The sequence below is a fragment of the Panthera pardus genome, unplaced genomic scaffold (assembly GCF_024362965.1).
Source record: "Panthera pardus isolate Hobbes unplaced genomic scaffold, ASM2436296v1 HiC_scaffold_13, whole genome shotgun sequence".
Lineage (NCBI taxonomy): Eukaryota > Metazoa > Chordata > Mammalia > Carnivora > Felidae > Panthera > Panthera pardus.
This window is the reverse complement of record NW_026526688.1, coordinates 186,863,341-186,883,995: the sequence shown is the minus strand read 5'-3', so window position 1 is coordinate 186,883,995 and position 20,655 is coordinate 186,863,341. Positions and strand designations below refer to the sequence as shown.

At 43.6% G+C, this 20,655-nt stretch overlaps 1 protein-coding gene across 2 annotated transcripts in view; it reads right to left on the bottom strand.

Moving 5' to 3' along the window:
* ADGRA3 (adhesion G protein-coupled receptor A3) overlaps positions 1-16,334 on the bottom strand; it is a 134,336-nt gene extending 118,002 nt beyond the window's left edge. The window contains exon 1 of one of the 2 annotated variants that reach the window (XM_019453601.2): positions 16,037-16,334. In XM_019453601.2, the coding sequence (XP_019309146.2) occupies positions 16,037-16,281 (245 nt within the window). In that variant the 5' untranslated portion in view covers positions 16,282-16,334. The remainder of the gene's footprint in view (positions 1-16,036) is intronic. The other variant, XM_019453600.2, reaches the window with a different exon arrangement.
* Between the last annotated feature and the right edge of the window lie 4,321 nt (positions 16,335-20,655).

Here is a 20,655-nt window from a genome sequence, read left to right as displayed (position 1 = left end):
CGGACAAACTAATCTGGGAAGACATTTTTCACTAGCAAATGAAGAGTGGGAGTCTAAGCCCTAATCTTGTAGGTTGGGCATTCTGCTTTCAAGAACCTGAAGCTTATCCATGATAGATTCATCCCTCTTAAGGATGATGCAACATTCTGTTCCCAGTCCTACTTAAGGAAAGAAAGAAAAAAAAAAAAATACTGGGGAAGGGGCGCCTGGGGGACTCAGTCAGTTAAGCCTCTGACTTCCACCATGATCTCACTGTTCAGGAGTTCGAGCCCCATATTGGGCTCTCTGGTGTCAGCAAAGAACTTACGTCAGATCCTCTGTATCCCCCCCTCTGTCTCTCCCCCACACTCTCTCAAAAATAGAAACATTTTTAAAACTTAATTTAAAAACCAGTGGGGGGAAATGAGAGTTCTTTATACAAAGATTTACTGAGCGCTTACGGGGGAGACATTGAAGACACAGAGATAAGTATCACCATCAAGAGTTCACAATCTGGTAAGACAGTGAGGATTATAAATAGTTCCACACAGTATGACGCCTGCCTTAATGCAAGCAAACGAGAGGCAGGACCCAGTCACAAGGAACGAAGGAGCAGCCTGGGATTGTGAAGGTGAACTGCAGGCCCACAGTACTGTAATGACTTTAGAATTCTAGTCGAGTCTTGGGCATTAAGGGAGAGTTTATGCTTGGTCTTGTTTAAAAAGAAAAAAAAGGCAGGTTAAAAAAAAAAAAGATTAATCTAATAGAAAGCACATCTGTCTTAAACATGGTCCTGGAGATGAATACAACACTCGTCAATTTCTCTTTGCCTCTTCGTGAGAAAAAAGCTGGGAAGCATTGCACAATAAAACAAAGGATGCTTTTAAGTCTTATCTTGATGGGAAATGAATCAATTTAATTAGACTTAGATTCAAACAGACTTAAAAAAAAAAAACTTTAACAGTTGCATTAAAGAATTTCTATCACACTTACACCTCTGAGGCCACTCTAAGTTCCCTTCGATTAAATTTAAGGAGGGTTTAGACTGAAGGGCCGTCCCAAACACAATCTACAACGCCCTGTTGGTCCAGCCCACACTAAGAGGCCATCACAGAAGTGCATGTGCAATACAAGTCCAGGTGCTACAACTGAAGGAAGGAGCAAAACAAGGGTCTGTGACCTCAAAAGAACAGACCTTCTAGACCTTCTATGAGCCCAGGTCACATATTCGGAACGAGGTATTATAATTCCGAAATGTCCTCATATGGGGAGTGAATTTAATTCGCAATCACATCCTGTGCATTATTCCCTGTACTAGGGATGTGGGAAGTGGGAGGCAGGGGGCTCGGGGAGCTTCGATTACGCCAGGGATTCTCTACTTCTCCCCAGCCTCGGTAGGCGGCGTGCTTATTCCTCTTTTACAGGGACATCTTGACTGCAAAGACCATTCTTAAATAGGGAGGAAGCAGCGCTTTTTCACGTAGAGCTAGCAATTATGCCAAAAGATTTCCTTTATGCTCATGGCACTGTCATCTAAAAAGGTTGAGCAAGAACTCTAAGATTCTAAGGGTCTGGATAATTCAGCTTTCTTTGTATAGAATATAGAATTCTGTAGACCTGCCCCACTCCCACAGGGGCAGGTTGGAACAACCAACCAAAAAAAAAAAAAAAAGATTTCAAATATGCCCAATTCAAACACTATGTAATTTAAACTTAAGGCAAAATATCGGGGTGGCAGAGAAAGGGGGGGTCAAAAGATGTATATATGTTATTTAAACTAAGAACAGGAAGGTCAGTCATCTGAATTGATAAAGAGCTAAAAGCAACTAGCAAGTGCCTCCTATAAGAGCCCGTTCAGGGTCACAGCCTAGGATACAGAAAATCTCTTGTCCTGGTCTGCCCAACATGCCGATCACTTATAAAGTCAAGAATATGACAAGGATGCCCATCGTCCAGCCTCCATTGTCCCACCCAATCAGCAAGAAAATAATTTTTAAAATGTTATCAGATGAGGGGAGCCTGGGTGGCTCAGTCGGTTAAGCGTCCAATTCTTGATTTCGGCTCAGGTCATGATCTATCACACGGTTTGTGAGATGGAGTCCCGCAACGGGCCGTGCGCTGATCACTGATGGCACAGAGCCTGCCGGGGATTCTGTCTCTCCTCGTTGCCCCTCCCCCACGTGCAAACACATGTTCTCTCTCCCCCTCAAAATAAACTTAAAAAAAATTTTTTTTAACTTAAAATGTTATCAGATGATTAGAAGGTCTCTAAAAATCTCAAGAGTATCAAGTGGGGAAAATGGTATTAGAAAATAAAAGTGTACAGAGAAGGTGGTCGAACACAAATGAGTTTTGTAAACACATCAGATTTATAAATTTTTTTAATGTTTATTTTTGAGAGAGAGAGAGAGACAGAGAGAGAGAGAGAGAGAGCAAGAGACACAGAACCCGAAGCAGGCTCCAGGCTCCGAACTGTCAGCACAGAACCTGACATGGGGCTCGTGATCATGATCTGAGCCCAAGTCGCATACTTAACTGACTAAGCCACCCTGGCACCCCAACATGTCAGATTATATTAAACTTCACTAATAATCACAATGCAAAGTAAAATAAGACTTTTTTTTTTTTTTTAACTAGTAAGACCTCCCTCCCACCAAAATTCCCAGAGCAGGTATATACCTGGGAAACTAGGCCTCTCCTCATTCCTCCATCATTTTATGTTAATAATGCATTACGACCAGATTTAAATCTCTACTTTAAATCTAAAGTAATGGGTTTAAGGTACACTCAGGCAGGGGGCTCCACCAGAGTACCAGGCCCTTAAATACTGGTTTGGACAAACGCTCACTGCTGTTAGGCCCTTTCAGCTCACTTGGTGCCACAACACACTGCTACAACCTAACTGTCCTTAACCCCACGACCTGACATTAAATCCACCTGCAGCACATCACTCCCTACCTTACAAATGGTCACTTGTCTTGTCTCCTGTGAATAAGGCCCCCTAAAGCTCTCAGCTACCTAAATGTCTCCTCGTTTTCATCCACCTTTGCTCCACTTAAAACACTCCCTCCCTCCCACGTGAGGCAGCTGTCCCCAATGTGTCCCTCTATTCTTTTCTCTACTTTTGTGGCAGTGGGTGACAGCTGGTCAAGATGGTTAACCCTCAGGTCGCCGGGCTACTAGACAACAAGTTCTCAACCCAGGTGACATCAGACTTGCCTGCAGAGGTGTGAAAAATACCAACATCTAGGCCTCATTCTGGAACAATTAAATCAGAGCGGAGGTCTGTGGCCCAGGCATCTGAACTTGTAATGCTCCCAGGTGACTCAATGCGAGGTTGAAAAGCCTCAACAAAAAAATCCACCGACCAGATTATAGGAAAGCTGAGAGAACCGCTCCCCTCAACCCCTGGGGCTGGGATGCAGAGCCTGGGGCCTCATTCACACAAACATCATCACTACCTATACAGGTCATGGCATGAAAGTTCTTGGAAAGAATTGCTATAAATAATGGAAGTGATTATGTACCACAAGAGATCTGAGACACACTAGGTTTGGAAAGGTTTTGTGCCCGGCAGGTGGACTTGAGGGAAAACAATGGTGGTCACTGAACAAAAAGGTCTATGAGCCCCTCTCACAAGGTTTTCCTAAGCCAGTCTTACAAATTTCCCTTAGAAATGCCTATAAGAATTTCTACAAATCCACCTGTTAGCCCCCACTCCCGCCTTCCACCCCTGCCACCTCTAGCTCTCTTAGCAGAGCACAGCAATGGAGGGAGATGCAGGTTAAATCACATCACAAAGAGCCAGTGGTCAAGTCTGGTAGGAGAGATACTGGACAGCTTAAGGGCAAGAAATGGAGTTCCAGAAAGGGATACGAGCATACAGGACTAGGATAAAACTGGTCTGATGGCCAAAGAAAAAGTCATGCCCAGAGATAAAAAGTCACAGAAACCCACCTAAGTCTACAACAAACAGAGTAGGCAGTGAATAACTTTGTTGAATGAATGCAAAAGCAAGCCATTTTTAAAAACAGGATGGGAATCATCAGAAATGCCACTAGAACTAAGCCATATGCTACTAAACAACCAATGTGTCAAAGAAATCAAAGACGAAATCCAAGAAGAGCTGGAGACAAATGAAGGCGGCAACACAATGATCCACCAAAATCTTTGGGACATAGCAAAAGCAGTCTAATAGGAGAGCTTACAGGGATACAGGTCCACCTCAAGAAACAGGAAAAAAATCTCAAATAAATCCAAACTTGCACCTAAAGGAACTAGAGAGGGAAAAAAAATAAGCCCAAAGTTAGAAGAAAGGAAGTAATAAAGACCAGACCAGAAATAAAGGATTCCAAAAGAAACAATAGAAAAGATCAATGAAACCAAAGTCCTAGTTCTGTGAAAAGATAAAATTGATAAACCTTTAGCAAGACTCGTCAAGAAAAAAACAGGACATATATAATAAAATCAGATATCAAAGTGAAGTAACAACTGACATCATAGAAATATAAAGAACTGTAAAAGATTACTGCAAAAACATTAAATGCCAAACTGGACAACCTAGGAGAAATGGATAAATTCCTAGAAACATACAATCTTCTAACACGGAGTCAGAAAAATACAAAAAATCTAAACAGAGTACTAGTAACAAAATTGAATATATAATTAAAAAACTCCCAATAAACATTCAGAATCAAACAGCTTCACAGGTAAATGCTATCAAATATTTAAAGAGTTAACAACTATCCTTCCCACACTATTCCTAAAATTAGAAGAGTAAGGAAAGCTTCCAAATGCATTCTTCAAGTTCAGCATTATCCTGGTACCAAAACCAAAGAAAGACATTACAAAAAAGAAAAAAAGAAAAGTAAAATACAGGCCAAAATCCTTGATGAACATATGTGCAAAAATCAACAAAATACCAGCAAACTAAATTCAACAATACATTAAAAGGATCATTCACCACAATCCGGTGGGATATATTCCAGGAATGCAAGGATGGTTCAATAGCCACAAGATCAACATGATACACATTAACAAAATGAATGATAAAAATCAAAACATCTCAGTAGATGCAGAAAAAGCATTTGACAAAGTACAATATCCATTCATGATAAAAACTCTTAACAAAGTGGGTTTACAGGGAACATGCCTCAATATAATAGAGGCCCACAGCCCTATTTTATTTATACGTGTGTGTGTGTGTGTGTGTGTGTATATAATACAGCTACATATTAATAAATATTAATATAATGACAAACCCACAATGATGAACAGAAAGCTTTGCCTCTAAAATCAGGAACAAGACACCGAGGTGACTCTTACAATTTTATTCAACATAACGCTGGAAGTCTTTGCCACAGAAATCAGATAAGAAATAAAAGGCATCCAAATTGGTAGGGAAAAAATAAAACTGTCATTATTTGCAGATGACATATTATATAGAAAAAGTCCCAAAGACTTTACCAATAGTAAATTGGAACTAATAAATTCAGTAAAGTTGCAGAATACAAAATTATCATACAGGTATCTGTTATATTTCTATACACTAATAATGAAGTAACAGAGAAGAGAAATAAAGAAATCCTTTTTACAACTGCAGCAAAAAGAATTCCAAAGAATAAATTTAACCAAGGGGATAAAACTTCTGTAATCCGAAAACTGTAAGACATTGATGAAGAGGACACAAATGGGAAGATAATTCCACATTCACAGATTGGAAGAATTAATATTGTTAGATGTTCATACAGTCCAAAGCAATCTACAGTTTCAAAGCAATCCCTATCAAAATACCAACAGGGGGCACCAGGGTGGTTCAGTCAGTTAAGCATCTGACTCTTGGTTTCAGCTCAGGTCCTGATCTCATGGCTTCATGAATTCCAGCACTGCATCAGGCTCTGTGCCGGCAGCATGGAACCTGTTTGGGATTCTCGCTCTCCCTCTCTCCCTGCCCCTTCCCCACTCATGCTGTCTCTGTCTCTCTCAAAATAAACAGACGTAAAATATGTATATATAATATATATATATTATATATATATTATATATATATATCAATAGTATTTTTCACACAACTAGAATAATTGTAAAATTTGTACAAAACCATAAAATACCCCAGATAACCAAAGCATCTTGAGAAAAAAAAGGACAAAGATGTAGGCATCACATACCAGATTGAGGACAATTTTAAAACAATTTTAAAACTACACTTACCATGATGAGCCCTTAGTAATGTGCAGAATTGTTGATTCACTATACTGAACACCTGAAACTAATATAATACTGTATTTTAATTAAACTAGAATGTTTTTTAGAAAAAATATACTACAAAGCTATGGTAATAAAAACAGTAGGATACTAGCACAAAAATACACATAGATCAATGGAACAGAAAAGAGAACTCAGAAATAAACCCATGTTTATATGTTCAATTAATCTACAACAAAGGGGGCAAAAATATACAATGGGGAGAAGACTTTTCAATAAATGTTGAGGAAACTGGACAGATGCATGTGAAAGAATTAAACTGGGCCACTTTCTTACACCAAATGCAAAATTAACTCAAAATGGATTAAAGATCTAAATGTAAGACCTGAAAGCATAAAATTCCTAAAAGAAACCATGGGCTGTAATCTCTTGGACAATGGCCTTAGTAATGTCTTTCTGGATATGTCTCTTCAGGCAAGGGAAATAAAAGCAAAAATAAACCATTGGGACTACATCAAATTAAAAAGCTTTTGTACAACAAAGGAGACCATCTACAAAGTGAAAAGGTAACCTAATGAATGAGAGGAATATTTGCAAATTATATATCCAATAAGGGGTTAATATCCAAAATGTATAAAGAACTCACACAACTCAATACCAAAAACAAAAAAAAAAACCCTAATAATTTGATTAAAAATGGACAGAGAACCTGAATAGACCAACACACAAGAAGATGCTCCACATCACTAGTCCTCAGAGAAATGAAGTCAAAACCACGATGAGATGTCACCTCACACCTGTCAGAATGGCTAGTATCAAAAGACAAGAAACAGCAAGTGCTGGCAAGGAAGGGGAGAAAAGAGAATCCTTTTCCACTATTGGTAGGAATGTAAACTGGTGCAGCCGCTATGGAAAACACTAGGAGGCTCCTCAAAAAATTAAAACTAGAAATTCCATATGATCCAGTAATTCCACTGCTGGTTATCTACCCAAAGAAAACAAAAACACTAATTAAAAAAGATATATGTACCCCTATATTTACTGTAGCATTATTTACAATAGCCAAGACATGGAAACAACTTAAGCGTCTATCAACAAATGAATGGATAAAGAAGATGTGGTTGGGGTGCCTGGGTGGCTCAGTCGGTTAAGCGTCCGACTTCAGCTCAGGTCACGATCTCGCGGTCCATGAGTTCGAGCCCCGTGTCGGGCTCTGGGCTGATGGCTCAGAGCCTGGAGCCTGCTTCCGATTCTGTGTCTCCCTCTCTCTCTGACCCTCCCCCGTTCATGCTCTGTCTCTCTCTGTCTCAAAAATAAATAAACTTAAAAAAAAAAAAAAAAAAGAAGAAGATGTGGTATAAACCATAAAGTATTACCCAGCCATAGAAAGAGTAACATTTTGCCATTTGCAACAACATGGATGGATCTAGAGGGTATTATGCTAAGTGACATAAGACAGAGAAAGACAAATACTATATGATTTCACTTCTATGTGGTATCTAAAGAAAGAAATGAACAAAACACAGAAACAAACTCATAAATACAGAGAACTAGTGGTTGCCAAAGGAAGGAGGGACAGAACAGGTGAGAAGGATTCAGAAGTACATATTTCCGGGTATAAAATGTTACATGGGTAAAAAGTACAGCATAGGGAATATAATCAATAATATTTGTAATAAGTTTGAATGGTGACAGATGGTGACTGTGGGGAACACTGCATAATGTATAGAATTGTCTAATCACTATGTTGTACACCTGAAACTGATAACGTTGTATAGAAACTATACATCAATTAAAAAAAAATACACTACTTCAGCAAATATCAAATCCCATTTTAGGTCTCTTCAAAACAAGATCATGTCATCTGAAAGACTGTTTTTCCTTTTCTTTCCCAGTTTTGATCTCAAGGAACTTTTTTTTAACCTTCCCTTTTATTAAAGATTTGTAAGATTACAGTTCACTAGGGAACATAATTTCTTCCTATATACAATTTACATAGTTTTCTTTGTATTTTTAAACCAACGAAATGAATAATGAAACCCAAATATTCACTGCCATAAGAAAATGTGGTCAAGAGGCACCTGGGTGGCTAGTCAATTGAGCATCCAACTCTTGATTACGGCTCAGGTCATGATCCCAGGGTTGTGGGATTGAGCCCCACATTAGGCTCCGTGCTCAGCATGGAGCCTGCTTAAGATTCTCTCCCCCTCTCTGTCCCTCTCCCACTTGTGCTCTTTCTCTCTCTCTCTCTCTCTCTCAAAATAAACAAACATGTTGAAAAAAAAGAAAGAATATGTGGTAAATTTATTAAAGTTGGATACTAGAATCAACTTAAAAAAAAAAAAAAAAAAAAGAATGCCAGTACAGAACAGTAAACATCAAAAGTAGATTTGGGTCTTTGGACAGACCCCGCTGTATGGGGAAATGCACAGATTTAAGCCTGGGCTTGCAACTTACAGAAAGGAAAAAGGAAGACCAGAGCACTGGGGGGAGGGGTTGTTCTGCAGACTTCTTACACCAATCCCTAAACTTTCCTTTTGTTCCCTTCAGACCCTGAGCAGGAGGGAATTGAGGACAAGAAATGCTTCCCTGGGTGAACTGCCATGTACTCAGCATGGTACTGAAAAGTGGCCTTCTGTGAGATGCCCACTCCCTCTCTGTTCACCCCACGCCAACACGCAGGATATTCCCCTACCAGAAATTTCTGAGAAGTTTAGTCATGAAAAGAAAAAAAAAAAACAAAAAACCTTGGGAGAAGATGCTTACTTTCTCTAAAACTCTCTCCTCAGACTAAAATTGCACAGGAACATTAATGCAAGCTAAACCACAAAGCATGAAAATTACATTAAGTTTTAAAATAAATTTAGTCTGGCAACAATTAAAAACTCATTGAGCAAGCCTGCATCTATAGCTTCCTTACCTTTGCAAAAACTGACTTAACAAGCTACTAAAATGTAAAAGAGCTCTGTATCCTAATTTTTGCCTATTTACAAGGAAAATGTTCACCCAACAATAAATTAGCTGTGTCTTCACACAGCTAATTGTGAAGGGATTGAAGACCCCTTCACAGGAATGCAGCCAATACAGAAAACAATGGCTTTCAGACAGGCAGCTAAATAGCAAAGAATAATAGTAATAAATCACTGATTACATACACTAAAACTTCACACTGTCATTTTCTGACTTTCCGAGAGCTTTTACTTCTGGGGCTTTTTTGGGGGGGGGGGGGTGTTTGTTTTGTTTTGTTTTTTGGTGTGTTTTGTTTTTGTTTTTGTCTGTTTTTTAAAACCATCTTTACAGGCTCCTGGGAAAAGTGGATGAACTGGGACAAGGATCTCCAAACATTCCTGTGCTCTTTTGTTCCTGGTATTTTAATTTCTGGTTTGTTGCCAAACCCACCAACCTCTCTCACACACTCCTGATGCTGGAGCGCTCCAAGCAGGCAAGAAGCAACAAGATTCAGAGTCTGGATCATGTAAAAGCTTCCCATCCTGTTGGAAAAAAACTTAAGGTCTGCGTTCATGGACCAAACGCCTAAGTCTGCCCAAAATTCTGCACTATTTCTGAGCAACCTGCCACCACGCCGCCTTATGTGTGTACTCACCAGACACATAAGATCACTTCTGTCAAATGTAACTAAACAAGTTTCACGTACCCTTCTTGAACTGGGGATCCTACGGCCATGAAACGCGGACCTAAGTAAACAAGTGTTCTCAGGGCTCCTGGGTGGCTGCGTTGGTTAAGCGTCTGATTTTGGTTCAGGCCATGATCTCACAGTTCGTGGGTTCGGGCCCAGCGTTGCGCTCTGTGCTGACAGCTGGCAGCCTGGAGCCTGCTTCGGATTCTGTGTCTCCCTCTCTCTCTGCCCCTCCCCCACTCACGCTCTGTCCCTCAAAAATAAATAAAACATTAAAAAAAAAAACCTAAAAATAAATAAATAAGTGTTCTCATTTGCCATAATAGGGTGAAAATCTGAATTCGCATCCCTCTTCCATCCCTCCACTGTCCTTTTGTCGTACCACATATACAGTATTATCTTTGCCAGTATGACTCATGCCCATTAAGAACAATTCGCACCCCACAGTCCAGGCACGGTATTAAGACAGGTTTCCCAGTCCTTCCCTTCAAGGGTACGTGCTTTAGGAGAGCAAGTGTCATATAAAGTGTCACAGAGGGACATGGGAGCACAGTTAGTTAAGCACTACCTGGCTTCAGAGAAGGGACGGATCCAAAGCCAGAAGGGTGACAAAAAAGCTCACAGCAGCTGAGCTGGATTGTGAAGGACCCAGAATTTACCAGAATAGGATTTCCAGGCAAGAGCGACAGACTTACCCTTGATGCACAGGAAACCAAGTCAGGGGGCAATGAGAGGCACACTTGGGTTACGCAGAGACTTCGCACATAGCACTGATCCTTAGACGAAAGAATCACGTCTTACGTTATCCCTGAACACCCCTAGCACCCAGCCGAGTGCCTACAGTATTAACAGTGCCTCAACTGATATGCACGTGAAGAAAATATAATTGGTGCCAAGTATTGGGAAATAAGGCTACAAAAGGTTTGGATGGCCTCGAATTCAAAGATAAAAACCTAACCCTTGACACAGAACTTCAGGCCACAGCCTATGCCTCTCTCGCTCTGTGGCACTGCCCTGGCAAGAAGCAGCCGAGCCAATCCCAACTATTTACACCTCTGGGCTGAATGCGACTGGAGAAAGAACTGTGGTCATCTATGTGCCTTCGAATTTGATCACAAGGCAGAAATGGACACAACTCCACTCTGCTAACTTTTCTACAATCCCCAGCGAGCGAGCGAGCTCTCCCAGCTTCCAAAGGCCAGCCTCCTGTTTCTCCTTCCTCCCTCACCCTGCCTCCACGTCTATGGGAACATAAAAGAACCCCCACTTCAACCCACCTGCACTCCCAAAGCCCTCCTGCCTCACCACCGCCTTCTTCGAGAACGAACAGTGCCTGTTGCCAGCAAAACCCTGTGCCTACGCTTAGCTCATCTCATCTTCCATCCACCGTGTGCCCCACACCCAAGTTACTGTCCAGCTTACTCCGATGTGCTCTCATGGTCCTTTGCTCCTAAGAAACCTTCCTTTGCACCGAAATTCTTCCTCGTCTAGATGCTACCACCAACATCCTCACTCACCCCCTTCTCCCTCGAAGCCACCCCAACCTCCCCTCATGGCCTCTGACCCCCAGAGGGCACCAAAGCGCCAAGCAGGCCAATCCAGTGCTCAGCTCGTTGGCCTTCCTGGTCCTGATTCCCCAGCATCTCTCAACATGGGCACCCGCTCCTTCCTTCAAACCTGAACGTGCCTTGGCTTCTACGACCGCATGCTCCCCCCTCTGAGTCCCCCACTTCACCAGGCTCCGCCACTGCTCCAGGGAGCTTCTGCCTGGGCCACACCCCCACCTCCTCCTCCCCGCCTGCACACGCTCCCCTACTCTAACTTGACCTCCACCACACCTGGGTATTACATACCTGGTACAGACCAGTGGTTCTGAAAACCACCTCCCTGCTTCAGTAGAACCACTCCGTCCCCACCCCTGTCAGTAACTCCCCGATGTCCGCACAAAATCCAATCTTTCCCTTCCCTCAGGCCTTGCTCAAGTCCAAACTTCTCCAGGAAACCAGAAAATCTCCCAGGGCGTCCGCAGCCCCAACTGATCTCCAATCTTTTCAGACTTCCTAAAGCATTTAAACAGTTGGCAGTACAGGATTTATTACTTAATTACAGACAGTCTGCAATTGTTCCCTAAATGCTGCTTTTGTGCAAATCCTTTCTTCCAACCAGGTTGAGGTTTCAAAACAATACAGCATTCCTTTTTGTCTCCCTGACACTGAGCTGGGCACACTGGTTGATGTCTGTAATCAGGTCTTTGATAGCAAAAACAAACATTTTGTAGAGTAAAAACCAAACCTCCTACATTATCTGATTGTTTTAAAAAGTCTGAGAAACATCTAGACATTGTCCCTAAGGTACAATTCATGACAAATCATAAATTAAAAAAAAAAAAAAAAAATTACCTAGAATCTCCATGTAGCATTATGGGAAAAAAAAAAATCTGAAAAGCAAAGTAAATGTGTAAAACTTTCTATAACTGAAGTCCTCATTATTTTTAAAACTTAAAATATCAAATAAGACAGGAATAAAGTTAATAACTTGTATTTCAGGGCACCTGGGTGGCTCAGTTGGTTGAGCATCCAACTTTTAGTTCAGGTCATGATCTCCAGGTTAGTGAGTTGGAGCCCCACATCGGGCTTGCAGCTGCCAGCCTGTCAATGCAGAGCCAGCTTCAGATCTATCTTCTGTCCTCCTCTCTCCGTCCCTCCCCCACTTGCACCCTCTCAAAACTAAACAAACATTTTTAAAAAAATAGTAATATATATTTCCAACAAAAACCTTAAAAGTCAAATTTTAATTCAATCTCGCTGTAAATAATAAATGCAATTTACTCCATTAATACAAAAGACTACATGACACATGAAAGAAGTGTGGTCACGCGGAGGGTTTCTGCTGGACCTCTCCATAACGAAGGCTATGAAAATAGATGTTGTTCATGAAGATAGCTGAAGGGCCTGAGCTCTTGGCTATGGTGAAGCCTAGTTCATTCCCCAAGGCAGAAATTACCTTACTTTTCATTATTTAAAAAAAGAAAAAAAATTCTATCCTATCCTTGCTATCCTTGCAAGCCCCATCAAATTTCCTTGCAGCAGCTGAAAATGGTTGGCCACACCTAAGGAATTAAAACTCAAACCAGAACCAGAAAGCCTGTCTGTCCTTGACCAGGCGCTTGCGGGCTCCCCTTGGACCACTCCAGGGAGTAGACACTTGCCCTTGACATCCAGCAATATAAACTGCACCGCATAGCAAGCCAACACTGCACCCTCCAAGCCCATGGGCATGGGGTGGGAAGTAGGGAGTCTACCACAGACCAACTCCGCATTTCTTCCCCCTCATCTCATCACCTTTTTCATTCACAGGTATCCACCTCATCCTTCTCGAATTGGCTCAGGATCCTCAGATCCTGGATCCCACCAACTGTGCCCCAAGGGGGCTTTGGTTGCCCTCCTCTGGGTTCCTTTTGCTACATGTACACTCCAGGATTAGAGCATTTACCATACTGTTCTGAATTCATGAATATTTCTCTCCTACTGCCTGTGTGTTCCTAAAGAAAGACCATGCTTTATTTATATTCTGTAGTGAGTTCAATAGTATGCCCTCAAAAGAGGTCCAAAGCTCTAAACCCCTGGTACCCCTGAAAGTGATCTTATTTGAAAATAGGGTCTTTGCAATGTAATTAAGTTACATATCCTTGGATGAGATCATCCTGGACGTAGGGTGGACCCTAAATTCAATGACTGGTGTTCTTACAAGAGAAGGGGCAGTATGTGAAACACAGAGACACCCCGGAAAGAAGCGACATGAAGACAGGGGCAGAGACTGGCACTGGGGTGGCACAATCCAAGAAATGTCAGAAGACCCTTCTGGAGAAGACAAAGCTCTACTGACTCCTTGACTTGCAACTTCCAGCTCCCAGAATTGTAAGAAAAGAAATTTGTTGGTTTTATGCCACCCAATGTGTGGTAATTTGCCACACCCGGAGGAAATTAACACCTAGTCTAAACCTCAACACGCTGCCACTACCTAGGAAACACTCAAAAACAACAACAACAACAACACACACACACACACACACAACTGTTGAACTAATAAGATGATGAAAGCCTTGGTGGGGGGGGGGGGGGGGGGGGGGACAGTTAAGAAAGCATCTGAACTGCACATCAGGAATCTGGGACATTGACCCTGATGCTCAATCACTATGGAACTTGGGCAAGTCACTTATCCCTGCAGGACTCTCCAATGTACTCCCTAGCAAAATAAGGGAACTGGTCCGATATAACTTGAACCAACGTAATCCAGAACATTAGCTGATTCTTAAGTGAATTATAATTTCTCCCCATTCACTACATTCTATTATTTTCATCTAAAGAGGTTTCAGGTGCAAAAAATATTGGATTAATAGTACATTGTAGGGGCGCCTGGGTGGCTCAGTTGGTTAATCGTCCGACTTCAGCTCAGGCCATGATCTCACAGTTTGCGAGTTGGAGCCCCACATCCATCCATCGGGCTCTTTCCTGCACGCACGGGAGCCCGCTTTGGATCCTCTGTCCCCCTCTCTCTCTGCCCCTCCCCCACTAAGGCTCATGCTCTCTCCCAAAACTAAATAAACGTTTTAAAAAATTATGACATTTTAAAGGCACTAAGAATTCTTTGAAACAGCTTAACTGATAATGTGCTGAAAAGTGATTTTCTATGACACCATCTTTTTTTTTTTTCTGCAAAACGAAAACAACTTACAAATAGCTGACTTAATACAGCTGAAACTGTTGACATTCTGAAAAACTCGACCTAAACTTGAATCAGCTGGAGCACCACCGATTCAGAACCCAAATGTATGATGACTAATTTCCGCAAAGTTATAAAGGGATATCTCCAACATGGGGTTTTCACTGCTTGACTCAAGACTGTAATTAAAGGTCCCATCCCAAAATTTCCACTTCAAAGAATCTGGGTAAGAAATAAATAAATACAGCTGCTGCCACTACCAAATGGTCAGTAAACGAGTCAAAGAAAACTATTTTATCCATTTTCATGCCTCCATAGACAAAAACACTTTTTCCCTGTGTTAAGCCTTTCTTAATTCAAACAAATGGAAATGGAAGAACAAAGGTCTTAGTAATGAGGTTTATACTTCTCTTACCCCTAGCCTCCTGCTTAATTTGGGTTAAATTAAAAATCGTACTTCAAGCTTTTCATAAGTCATGCTGTTCCCCCTGCCTTCGTGTTTTTACAGTGGTAGCCTTGATTCTTTTTTAGGAAACAAACCAAAAGAACGGAGAGGAATACGGGACAGAGAGGCTCACGTTTCAGTTCGACAAAATATCCCTTAGAAATACTTGAACTTTTGCAAGCCAATTCATCGTTCAGAAAATCAAGTCAAGATTTCAACTGTCCAGCTAGCATGGGCAGAACCACGCCTGCAAAACTGGACCGTGAATCTGAGCACAAATGGAGTCCTGAGACCAAAAACTCTTCCTTCCAGGTCGGAAACTCAACTATCAAGTGCCTCGACATGGGAGGCTCAACAAACCCAGTTTTCAATTCCAAAATTCTCGGGTTTTTAAGTATGAACGTGCAAACACATGAAATCCGGGCTGGAAGGTGCACGGTTCGTCTCAAATGTATTTCACGCCCTTAATAACAACTCCATTTTAAAAGGTGTTCTTTTACTGTGTGATAAAACTAAGGGAGCGAAAGGCAAGGAAACAGTCTGGGGGGTAGGGGATTGTACACACAGGCGTTCCAAGTCCCAGTGTTGTTTTGGTATTCTGCAAACATTCATGCAAACCGCATGGAAGTGTAAGTTAATGTGCAGAAAAGCTGAAGGACCGGCGCTTCTACGGAGCACCGTGTTTTCTGGAAGCCCAAGCAAAGGATGGGCCATCTACAACTTCGCCGACTGCGTGTTTACTTGCATCCTCACGTGGCACCGCGCAGCCACAGAAGCGCTGCGCCGGGACAGCGCGGGGCGCGCCAGGGAACCCGAAAACTTTTACTTTGCAAACTAGCGGAACTGGAAAGCGGCTCCGGGGCGGATTCACTTGCCTTCCCCGAAACGCGCCCCTGCCAAGCCAACCCCCCCAGCGCCATCCCTGCCTGCAGCTTCATTCACACAAAGGCGCGTGGGTGCCGGCAGCACCCCTCTCCAAAGTTGCGCAGAGAGAGGCGGCCCGACGAGAAAGCGCCCCAGGGAGGGGACCCGAGGCGAGGGCTACTCACAGGGTGACCGTGCGGTTGGGCAGCGTGTCGGGGGGCAAGACCTGCGCGAGCTCCAGGCTGCTGCACACCACCTTGCCCTCGGCGGCGCCCGCCGCCCTGCCGGCCCCTCGGGGCCGCCCGTCGTGCTTGCAGCCGGGGGGCAGCGCCGCGGCGCAGCCGCCGCCTCCCAGCAGCGCGAGCAGCGCGAACGGCAGCAGCAGCGGCGGCGGCGGCGCGCGGCCCCGCCGGCGCCCGGGCGGCTCCATGCTGCGCGCCGGGGCCTGCGGGCCGAGCGGCGACGGGCTGGCCTAGCGGGCCGGCCCGGCGCCCGGGCGGGCGGGGGCGCGGCGCGGGCCCGGCGGCGCCCGGAGCCTCATGGCGGCCGGAGGACGGGCCCTCCTCGGCGCCAACATGCTCCTTTGTCCGCTGCGGCCGCGCTCGGCGTCCGGGGAACCGCGGGGTCACGGCCGCGCGGATCCCAGCGCTGCTCTCTGGCCCGGCCGGAGCGCCGCCTCCTCCTCCTCCTCCTCCCTCGCTGCCGCTGCCGCCGCCGCCTCCCCCGGCCACTGCCCGCGGCGGCTCCTCCCCGCCCGCGGCCGCCGCCACCGCCCCTTCCCCTCCTCCCGTCCTCCTCCCCCTCCTTCCCTCCTCCTCCTCCTCGCGCCTCCCGCCGCTTTCGGCTCGGGTTAGGAAGAGCGTGCTCCGGGATCTACGCTGCCCGCCCTGGTCCGGGACCCGACCCCCGACCCGGTGCACGCCCGGCCCCCGGCCTCGGCCTCCGGGCAGCAGTTGTGAACGCCCCGCGAGAGTCCGGTAACTCGTGGAGAGGGCGGAAGAAAGTTCTCGTCCAAACTCCAAGCACGGTAGCCACTCTCTCGCTGGATTCCCTCGGCCGCCCTGCAGACAAAGCCGCCCTGTGCGCCCCTGGAGGCCGCCCATTCCGCCCGAGGAGCCCCTGCCGGGAACGTGGAGCGAGGGAGACGAGCAGGGCTGTATTTCCTCCGAGAAAGAAAGGAAAGGGCAAGGGCCCCCAAACCGAGTATACGTTCCCACCTCATCCCCGCCCCCCCACCAAGGGATTTCATGCCTTCTCTTGGCACACGGTAGCCTCATTTGTCCCAAATGCCCCAGAGCAAGAAACAGGTTCCCCTCCTGGTCCGGGGACTCTCAGAAGCTGTTTCTGGCCTTCAGCAACTCCAGCTGTGAACCCTGGAAAGGATGCATCGGGGTCCCGCCTGACCAAAAGCCTTTTGAAAGAAATTTTCCACTGACAGCAACCAGTTAGATGTAACCAGTTAGACCAATAGTGACCAAACTAGTCAAGAAACCCCAGCTGAATCCATCACTCTACGATGTGGGGCTGCCAACCCCACCCTAATATTTGCAAGGGCTAACATACTCTATGTTTAAATACTCTATGTTTAAATATTTACAAGAAATATGTCAAGCTAACTAAATATAATCTATTCTCTTACCTTGAGAAACATACCTTAATAACAACCCACAAGGCCAGGTGTGTGTACAGAGATCTCAGAGGCCTTTAGTTCCACCCTGAAACATGGCGGGGAGGAAAGAGCCAGACCCCCAGCCCTTGGCCTACGCACTTCCACACCCTTTGCTTCCTGTGCCAGCTCCATTCATAAACAAGGGGGCTTTCTGCACGTGTATGGATACCAGAGCCCATTCAACCAAGCTCTGTCCACACCCTCAAACAGCCACCCCTTGGCATAGCAGTGCGCACATCAGTTGTTTGGTCTTCCCTTGGGAGGACAATTCTGGAGAGAGGCCTGCTGAGCACCTGGAAGTAGCCTTGGGAATTTTTGATCAGTGAATTCAAGGATTCTGGGTACCTTGGACAAGGTCTACAATCAGGAAGCGGACACAGGCTCTTGGGGAACACATCCGTTGGTCTTGGGGAATTTTTCCCTTTGGGGAGGTGAGCTAAAATGGTGGCCTCTAAAATGCAGAACCCCGGGGCTTTTCTTGTCTGGGTCTGGGGCCCCTGCAGAGTTTATCCCAGGGACCAATTCCCAGAAATCTATGACTAGAACTTTCGCATTGGAAATAAATGATATAATGTACAGTCTTGCAGTCATGTTTGAATAGCACTTCATCTGACCAACATTTTTTGAGATTCAACCATATAAACCCAACAGTATCCATTGCTAATAGTACATTAGGTGATAGAAATATTCCAGGTCTGTGTTGTCCAATATGGCAGCTGCAAGTGGGTGTTTAACACGTGATATGGAGCCTGTGTGAGGTAAGATAATGTTTCATTTTGTTTAAGTTTAATTAATTTAAATTTGAGTTTAAATAGCCCAAGGTGCCTAATGGCTACTCCGTTGAACAATGCAGATCTCCACACTGATGGGTACAAAAAGTGGCAGCTCATCATCAGCATGAAGTAGCTTTCAATCTGTAAATCAGCTAGAAGGCAAAGAGAAAAAAAAATGCCTCTCTGTTAAGTAGGCAAAATTGTTTACATTTCTTTTGAATTTATATAAAGAACTATTATCCACTAACAAAGATATTATCATCATCATCCCTTTTCTTTATAAAAGTAAAAACTTCTTAGGGCACCTGGGTGACTCAATCAGGTAAACATCTGAATCTTGATTTCGGCTCAGGTCATGATCTCAAGGTTTGTGGGGTCGACAGCAACAGCACACAGCCTGCTTGGGATTCTCTCTCTCTCTTTCTCTCTCTCAAAAATAAATAAATAAACATAAAAAAATTAAATACTTCTTACTGTGGCAAAATGGAAGTTTTTAATAGTCATGCTACTATTGTCATAGCTACAAATTGTCATTTGAACTTAGAATCTGTGCATATTTTCACATACTTTATGTCAGTCTATAGTTGAAATAAATGTGCATGTCTATTTTGAAATTTGCCACAAGCACTAACATCAATTTGGTACATAGCCTCTGTTTACTTCACTGCAGTTGAAAAAGTTATATAAAGTATAGAATTTAAGAAAAAGAATCTCAAGTGGGGGGCACCTGGGTGTCTCAGTCAGTTAAGTATCTGACTCTAGATTTCGGCTCAGGTCATAATCTCACGGTTCATGAGCTCGAGCCCCGAGTTGGGCTCTGAGTTGGCAGTGTGGAGCCTGCTTGGGATTCTCTTTCTCCCTCTCTCTACCCCTGCCCTGCTCGCTCTCTCTCTCTCTCTCGGTAAATAAACAAACTTAAAAAAAAAAAAAAAAAAAACTCAAGTAGTACCACTCATCCAAGGAGAAATACAGAGGAAATGAAATGTTTTACTACATGGACAATTTCAGCCATTCTTGTACAGGAATCACTCATACTATCTCTGAAAATTAAAAATCATTATAGATCACAAGTTAGTAGTGTATTAAGGCTGGCAAGAACTTTAGAAAAAATATCTCTCAACACTGTAGTCCTTTGAACCACAGGACCCCTTGTTATTATCATTTCTGTACCACTATGGGTTTGTAAGGAAATGGCAAGAAGTCCCTTCCACATGTATAAAAATAGAGGATGATACTGTCTGAAACCTACCATCACTTACCCTGCGTCAGATCAAAAACCGTGCTTTAATTATGCTACCCCAGGCCCGACAGCCTCTTGCCAGACAGGTCTATCTACTGCTGATCCCCCCTCAGGCATCATGAACATCATAGGATTTGAAGTTGTAGGACTTAAGAGATCCTTTCAAAGTTTTCACTGTGTTTGTGATTTCCCACTTTAGAACATCCTATAGAAACTGAGAAATTGCTCATTAACCATATTCATGTACCCACAGTCCAGTAGTAAAGCTATGTTGCACCAACTGTTGCTTTAAGGATGGTAGGTGGACCACATGCCAAAGCTTCTATGCTACCAATCTTGTCTTGCTATATTATGTAAGGCTTGTGGGAGACACCAGAGAAACACTCCAAAATACTTTGTTTCTCCTCCTAATAGGGACAGTGTATAACTATGTATGTGTGAATATGTAATAAATATGTGTGTATATACACAGATGCCACCCTGTTTATTGTTAACAATTTATTTTACATGCTTTGTCTTCCTCCTCTACCAAACTATTAGCTCCTAGAGGCTTTTCCAACCGCCTTCTTAAATTACGCCCACCTCTAATCACTCCCTATTAAGTTACTCTGAAATCTGGACCAATCATCTAAACGGAGTCTAGATAACATGGCTTGTTCAAACCTGAAGATAGCTACCTTTTAAAATTTATTTGTTTACATTTTTCTGTCCTTAGTCTCCCACATGACACCAGCTCTATGACACTGTCTTATCTCCTTTTTATCACAGACACTTGCTTCTGCCAAGCATCCATTCCCAAATCTTTTCTCCCTTAGAGACTGAAAAAGCTAATCATTTTCCCCGCCTCCCTTGCCCAAACTTTTGGTGACCTCATTCTAGCCAAAAAGAATCAGAAGTTATGCTGTCCAATATGGTAGACATTAGATACATGTGAGTATTTAAATTTAAATTAATTACAATTAAACTAAAAATTCAGTTCCTTCAACATGCTAGCCACAACCCAAGTGCCCACTACCTATATGTGGCTGGTGAATACCATTTTGGACAGCACAGACTATAGAATAGTTTCAACATCACAGAAAGTTCTCCTCGTCAACACCAATGTGAGGGGATGTCTGCAGA